The 8,336-nt window shown below is 34.4% G+C and overlaps 2 protein-coding genes across 2 annotated transcripts; both read right to left on the bottom strand.

Annotated features, from left to right (window-relative positions):
* Positions 1-2,262: 2,262 nt before the first annotated feature.
* Positions 2,263-4,371, bottom strand: LOC139875757 (putative disease resistance RPP13-like protein 1). Its single transcript, XM_071863060.1, has 2 exons — positions 3,480-4,371; positions 2,263-3,308 (listed from the first exon to the last, which is right to left on the bottom strand). The coding sequence occupies exons 1-2, from the start codon at positions 4,369-4,371 to the stop codon at positions 2,263-2,265; spliced, it is 1,938 nt and encodes a 645-aa protein (XP_071719161.1).
* Positions 4,372-4,452: 81 nt separating this feature from the next.
* On the bottom strand, positions 4,453-5,349 carry LOC139875756 (putative disease resistance RPP13-like protein 1). The gene has a single exon (XM_071863059.1). It carries the CDS (start codon positions 5,347-5,349, stop codon positions 4,453-4,455), a length of 897 nt encoding a protein of 298 aa, XP_071719160.1.
* Positions 5,350-8,336: the final 2,987 nt, after the last annotated feature.

The following is an 8,336-nucleotide window of genomic DNA, read 5'->3' as shown; positions in this document are numbered from 1 at the left end:
AGATTAACCTAAAAGAATTTTCTTCTATTAAACTTTTTTTGTCCAAATAGTAGCCCGAATCCGATTAATTAAAACAACGAGGGCCTCGGATGCTGACTTTCCAGACTCGAGTCGACAGACAATGAAGACTTATTTGCAGATAGACGTTTGCCCGAACTGGGTGAGCCTGTTAGTGGGTCAGGGTTGCACCCTTTTGAAGATGACATTAATCTCCCTACTGTCGAAATTCCTAGTGCACCAACGGCTGATACAGTAACAAATCAGTTGTATCATCTAATATGAGCCAAATAGATGGTGTAGTGTCTTCATTGTTTAAAGTAAACGGTTTCAGTATATCAACATCTTGTTTCAACATAAATATTATGTTCAGTTTACATTACAGATTGAACATAAATATTGAAATTCTAACAACCAGATCTGAGTAACTCGACAATACCTAAACTTGACTCAGTGAACTCCTTAATTTCTGATCTTATCTTCTAAATGAAATATAATATTAAAAAAAATCAATATCATGTTACAAAGATTATAAATCATGAATAAATGCCTGTAGCTTTTAACAGGTTCAAATCGAGCTAATACACACTTATAATGAACGCTTCTAAAACATAAATGAAGTAAACGGTTTCAGTATATTAACATCTTGTTTCAACAACACTTATAACATAACAATCATACTTTAAGTCACTTTGTTCAGACTTTAGAGCTTAATCACATCTTAAACATGTCTTGAGCCTTGTCTCTTCTGGCAGGAGTATTGAAACTATCGACCAACTTTATTTATGCTGTCCAACAAAAAAAAAAAAAATAAAAAAAAAATGAAAACAATATTTGTAAACATGAGAAGTGATATTTGAATTCACAACTGAACTGTAAGTTAAATCCAATATTGATTAGTCATATAATCTTGCCATTATTGAGTTTGTTACTAACAGTATATTACTAATAGTATATTGGTTTTTTCTATAATCCTATCAGATTATATCATAACTAATGTACCATCAACTAAACTAAAACAGATTTTCAAGTTATAAACTGCTTATGATATGATGATATATGAAAACATACCTTTACTTGAAAGCTCTTAATACCACTTTAATTGTCCTTATAACATTTGTATGTACAACATATGAATCACTTGTGGAAGTGGATATAAGTGAGTAATAGTTATAACGTCATCTTATTAATATCTTGCTGCAAAGAATACATGAATGAGCACTAAATTAGGTTGATAAATTTCCCTCAAACACAATGATAAGCAGCGATATCCAAAAAAATAAAGATTAAAAATGCCTATCTGTTGAAAATCATCAAACAGGTGGCGGGCATGAATGAATAAAAAGTTGTAACCAAGATAATGCGTTTTTCAGTAATTTGTAACGAAGCCTAATCAGATTTTTCAAGTTATAAAGAGCTAAATGATGATATTTGCAAATGTATCCTTACTTGAAAGCTCTTAATTCTACTTTGATTTTCCTTTGTCACATTAGTTCACTAGATAAATCACCTGTGAAAGTGGACATATCATATGAAATTAAAGAATAAATCTACTAGTTATTATAAAAAAAAAAAATGATAGTGTAACATCATATAATATTTTCCAGCAAAATACCAAAAGTAAAGTAATCACATAAAAGAGCACAAAGTCACGTTAGATAGTTTTGCCTAAATTACAATAATAAGCAGCAATTTTAAGAAGTTCCAAAAAATAAAAATAAAAAGAAAAAATGCTATTCTTAAGGAATTTCATCAAAAAGCACACAACTGAACACTAAATAATATCGATACGTCTCCCTAAAACATGATAAACATCAATTTTGGGGCTTTTCTTAAAAAAGGTGTCTTTGGGTAATTTCATCAGATATAACTGGTGGCCTATTCACAATAACAAGCTAATACTACAAATAATTAGGAAGTGTTTGATGAATTAAATCAAACAGGCTACTAATTGTACAAACACTGTAAAGAGACCTAATCAGATTCATAGGAAGAGGTATTTAGTATTGCAAGAGATATAGATGACGTACCTTTCATACCTACTGTCATATACTGTCAAGTATGAAGTTGATTGTGGGACATCTCTAATATTCGGGCAGTTAATAATAGAAAGTGATTGAAGGTGAGTGAGGTGTTGTTGTAAGAGCTCCTCTGAAATTGATTCCACATCTTTAAAATTCATGATTCTTAGACGAGTTAGAGAAGGTGGAAGAAGAAAAGATGCTGAAGGAGTATTCATTGCATCTCCTTCCATTGCAAATGAAGTTACTCCTGAATCTTCATCTCCTTCCATTGCAAAGGAGTATTCTGCAGCCCCCACTCTGACATTGGCTTCTTTAACTCTCCTATTTCTAGCTTCCTTAAATTAGGAGGCCACAACCCACTTGGAAATGTATCGTCCATTCTTGGACAGTAAATTATCTTCATCTCTTTCAAAGAGATAAGACTTTGCAAATACTCATGAGGAAATGACTTTAGATTCTTACAACTAACGATTTCAAGAACTTCCAGAGAGGATGGGAGCTCATCAGGAATCGACTTTAGATTTTCACAACACCAGATTGTAAGAACTTTGAGAGAGGATGGAAGTGACAAGGTCAATGAAGTCATTGATTTACAAAATGAGATCTCCAATCTCTCAACAGTATTAGGACAATTGTAACTCTCCAATGAACTACAACCAACAAGATTCACATCTCTAAGCACACATTTGGTATTACTACTTCCAACATTAACCTCTTTCAGCTCATAACAATTTTTAATCTTTAATATTTCAACTGCTCCAATTGACACCTCAGCCAGTTTCAGGCAATTTTCTATACGAATTTCACGGAGACGAAGAAATGATCTAGTAGTTTGGTCACCATCACAATTTGACCATTTCTCCAAGCATTTCATATCAGAAACCTCCAAGTATTCTAATAATGGAAATGCAATACCATGAAAATGTGTACAATTTTTGCAACCTTTTATTCTAAGCTCTGTTAACTTATCAAATGAAGGATTTGCAAAGCAACTAGGAAATTCCATTCCCCCATAGTTCAAAATCTTCAGTTTATTCAACTTACTGTGAGGTCTCAGTCCTTCAATCACTTCATATTCTATTTGCTTATTCCGAGAATCATCAAATATATCACCCCATTCCATATCCAAACTAACAAGACCCTTCTTTCCTTCTAAGTTGGCATCCCTGGCTTGTTGTGAATCTGCCACTTTTTCTAAGCCATAGATGGAAAGATGACCTTCAAGGTTCACGAGGCCTTCAAGGTCAGATATCTTGAAACCGTTGGCTTGCTTGATAAAAACCTTTTCTAGAGTTTATAGACTCGTTAACCCACATATCCCTGAGGGTGTCATCTTTAAACTTGGAGTATCACTCATGTCAAGATGTCGCAGAATTATCAACTTAGAAAAGCTAACCGGCAACCTTAACAAATCAAAGCATTCACAAACCAACAGGGTTTGCAGATTATAAAGCTCACCCACTTGTTCCGGTACTTCTTCTATATCCGTTTTCGAAAAATTGAGGTAACGCAAATGCTTGAGACCACCAATGGATTGTGGTACTTTTCTTATTGAACACTGATTTAAGCTTAGCACCCTTAGGAGCTGTAATCGGGGAAGCAATTTGACAAGACCAGGGTCTGATCTTATAAAGCGTGACCACCAATAAACTGACACCGGCAAGAAAGTCCGCAAGCGTTTTGATTTACGTAATTCTTTGAAGATTATAAATTCTTCACCTGGTTGAGCCAAGAATGAAAAGTGACGGATCTCATCAAAATTTTCATTCCTACCATTTACATTCATATTTTTATCCAACATAAAGAAGAACTTTCCCGCAACACTTATAGCCAAGTCATGCATCAAGTCATGCATTACATATACTGATTTGTTTTCTGTTGAATGTTGAAAAAACGACCTTGATACTAGATCTTTAAAGTATTGGCGACCCAGACTCTCCATTGTCTTAGTGTCCTTTGATTCAGATATAAACCCCTCTGCCATCCACAGTAACACTAATTCGTTCTTGTCGAACCAGTAGTCTTTCGGAAATAAGCGTTTTGATTTATGTAGAGGAAGATCATAGTAGCTCAGCTTGAGAACCGGAAGAATATCACCTTCGCCATCATCTGAACTCCATATCTCACTCTTCAACAACTTATCCCATTCATCATTTCCTTTTCGTTTCAAAACCCTCCCAATTGCTAACAATGCCAAGGGCAACCCCTTACATTTCTTGATTATATCTTGAGCAAGTGAGAATAATGGATGGTCGTCAAAATTATGCTTACCCATGGCAGATTTAACCAACAAGGACAGAGCATCTTCATCTGATAGAAGCCCAAGATTGTGATGTACAACACTGTCCATCGCTAATGCAACCACGATCTTCCATGTGGTAACTAAGATTTTACTTCCTGGAGCCCCTTTAAGTGGGTTTTTAAGATCTTTCTACTTCTGGCTGTCTTCATTCCAAACATCATCTAACACAATTAGAAACCTTTTGTTTGAGAGTTTCTCTTTAAGCGCCTCCTGAAGTGAATTTAAACTAGCAGGTGTGTTGTCTTCTCTAGTGACAGCTTGATAAATTTCCTTGCTAACTACAAGCACATCAAACCCTTCAGAAATACAAACCCATGCCCTTAGTTCATAGTAATCCTTGACTTTTTGATTGTTGTACAAAAGTCTTGCAAGAGTTGTTTTCCCGACCCCTCCGAATCCAACTATGCACACAACACTTGCATCTTGATTACATGACTCATCCCCCATCAACTTCTCGAGCAATTCCGCTTCATCCTTTTCCCGACCCAAAATTGGAGACTCATCTAACAGTGATGTTTCCTCAGGTCGTTCATATTTTTTGTTTGACCTAAGTGCAACAATCGTATTGAAATCTATACCATGAAGTTTTTTATTCTCGTAAAGATCATTCAACTTTTCGGTAATTTCATTTAGCATAGAACGCATCTTATGACCGTAAATCATGTTATGAGGAGTGAAATTAGTACAAAAAGTTGGAATGATCTTTTTCAATACCTTACCAGTGCTTGTACTGCCACGTGATTCATCATTCAACTTTCTTCGCAAAGTTTCGGTGGCCATATCATCGAGTACATCTTCGATGTCATAAGCTAGACAATGAAGATCAAGTAGCCACTTTATAACAACTTTATCTGTTATGTGCTTCTCACTTGCATCGGCAAGCACAGCTTCTATATATTCCCACTTTTCCTTGAGTTTTTCCAGCTGAGTTTCGATTCTTTCTGATCGAGTCAGCTTCATCAAGTCACCAGAGAGTAGCTTTTCAAACAGCACAGTGACAGCACTTGAAACAACGATTTCGGCCATTGGAATTTAGAGAGAGATTGATCAAACGTGTGTTTGGTTGGTTGTAAATTAGGGATCTGGTTGATTTCAAAAGATGAATTGAAGGTAAAAAGTAGAAGACCAAGAATCTTAGGGTGGAATTGCAGATGAAGTAAAGTAGTAATACTATTCTTGATTAGAAAGTAATACCATTATTTCTTAACAGAAAAGTAATACTAGTATTATTCTTGATTGAAAAGTAATACCATTATTTCTTAGCAGGAAAGTAACACCAGATTCTTTTAAATCGGGATAAATATGAAACCCAAGTCACCGGCTACTATACGTTATATACTCACTGCCTGTTTTACTCCACAAATAAAGTGTGTTTTTTTATATAGTTTTTTACATGTTTTTATTTTTATATATTTTTTACTCCTCGAGTAAAAAATTTTACAACCTTGGTTATAATAAGGTGTAAATATAACTTGAAAGATAAAGTATAAACACCTGATTATAAGAAGATGGGAGAGTCCCAATGATCAGTGAAAGGCATTCATAAATTGATGAACAATTGGTCCCAAAGGCCAACTTTTCCATACCTTCATAAGACAATGTTGTTACTTGTCAACATAACATTTTAGATGACATGATATAGTCTGTAATTATATATATGAGTCGTAAACGACAATTGAACATGGTACAATCAGCAGAAAGGGGAAGTAGAGGTGTCAATTGAGACCCATTGACTTGAATAGGTTAATGCGGGTAATGCGAAAGAGGTCAAACCAGCCAATAAGTACATGCTTAAACCTTCTAAATCACTACTATAACTTACAAACAAAAAATTATTCAAATATATAAACGTATATATTTGTCGGAGTGATCATATTATGCATGCTTATTGTTAAAGTTAAATTTATTGGCTATTAAACTATTCCAGAACCCAAAATGACCCGCACCACATGTTTTTTACTCATTTTGACACATTACTCAAACAGCCTATTTTTCCACCTCTAAAATATGGTATAAATTCAAGCTTGGAATCCCATATCACCAGAAAGATAAGTGGTGGCACAATCATTAAAATTTCTACTAAGTGATAATAGAAATTTACACCTTATAAACGCCATACACATATAAACGCCACCCAATATACGCACAAAGAAAGCCTTTTGTGTGGTTCAGATAAAACAAACTTTAAAACCTTGAAAAGAGAAAAATAACAAGATAGCTCTAGTGTTTCAGAACTCGAAATTACTCGGCGAGTACTCGGTTTTTGCAACTTGAGGAGTACTTGGTCAAACTCGGCTAAAATTTGGGATTAGTCGGAAAATCAGTCAAACATGGCCAAAACTCGGGAATACGAGGAAAATCAATCAAAATTGCTCAAAACTCAGTCAAATTTGGTCAAAGTCAAACTTAGTCAACATCAGAATTACTCCCCGAGTTGCTGAGTACTATCTAAAAAGTCCCGACTGAGTACTCCCCAAGTAACGATTTTTGCATCCTTAGATAGCTCCATATTACATTGATAGAAACACCTAGTAATATTATATTTATTTAATATTTTATTATAATAAAGTTGAGTATTTCCATAAAAAGGGTTGAACAAATGTTTTCAATAGGGCCACAAAAAAGAATCTACCTAACAAAAAGAATATACCTTTCTATCACGTGTTAGTCCTGACCGAGTACTCCTTGAGTAGCAATTTTGCAACCTTGGCTTCTGATTAATCATCTGAAGTATGCATCTAAATCTACAAAAGATGGATTCTTGAAATAGAATCTAATACGCAAACTCACCTCTAGACGACTTGGCGGCAAAAAGACAGATAGCACATGGTTGTATAATTAAACTTCACCGAAATTTATATTTGAGTTGCAAACAACATTTGAAATGAACATTAAAAGCGAGTTTCAATGGCTGAGAAAACTAGAACACTATATTTGCATAGACAAGATTAGATGCTATTAAACTTTTCCAGAACCCAAAATGACCCGCAACAACTTTCTTTACTCATTTTGACCCATTACTCAAACCGCCTATTATGCCACCTCAAGATAAGTGTTGGCACAAACATTAAAAATGCAACTAAGAGGTAGTTTTTTCGTCGAAGAATTCGCTCAATCTTACTGTTGTTTGAGATATATATCATAGAACCGCAAACTGCGATACACATATAACTGTAACCCAATATACACACAAAGAAAGCGTTTTGTGCTGTTAAGATAAAATTAACTTTAACACCATTAATAAGAGAAAACTATGTACTACCATCAGATATGCATATCAACCAGATCGCTCCAGTGTTGAAGATTACTCAGAATTACTTGGTCAAACCGAACTAGGTCAAACTCAGGATTACTCGGAAAATCGGTCAAAACTCAGCCAAACTCGGGATTACTCAGAAAAACAGTCAAAAATGGTCAAAACTTGGTCAAAGTCAAACTTAGTCAGCATCCGAGTACTCCCTAAAAAGTCCAGATTAAAGATTCATCAAGTAGAGATTTTTGCAACCTTAGATAGCTCCATATATTACATTGATATATAAACAGCTAGTAATATTTTATTATAATAAAGTTGAGCAGAGTACCATAAAAAGTGATGAACAGAAAAATCTTGGACAAACTGCATACACAATGATAAGCAACATTAATTAATTAATGACAGCAGAGCAGGTATGTTAATTAGTATTTACATTCCAGGTTGTGCACATGGAAATAGTATTTTTCAGTCAAAATACGTTTTTGGTTCAGTTCTGGACGTTAGAGGAAGAAGAAGAATCAAAGTGTGATTAATTTTTGGGAAGTGAACTGGTTCGTACTTGTTCTATTTGGGAAAGAAGATAGACAAGAAGCAAACGATAAATTTTTTTTAATTTGGATAATATTTCTGGTTAACATAATCTAGTCAAGTGCTTGAGTGACTGTTTGAGCAAACTAATAAAGAGTTCGAATCCATTAAAGTACTTTGTTTTTTCTAAAGAAACTGTAAGCAGCTTAACAGACAGATTTCTTCTTAAGCC

Source organism: Rutidosis leptorrhynchoides, chromosome 11 (genome assembly GCF_046630445.1).
Source record: "Rutidosis leptorrhynchoides isolate AG116_Rl617_1_P2 chromosome 11, CSIRO_AGI_Rlap_v1, whole genome shotgun sequence".
Lineage (NCBI taxonomy): Eukaryota > Viridiplantae > Streptophyta > Magnoliopsida > Asterales > Asteraceae > Rutidosis > Rutidosis leptorrhynchoides.
This window is presented reverse-complemented; position numbering and strand designations above follow the sequence as displayed.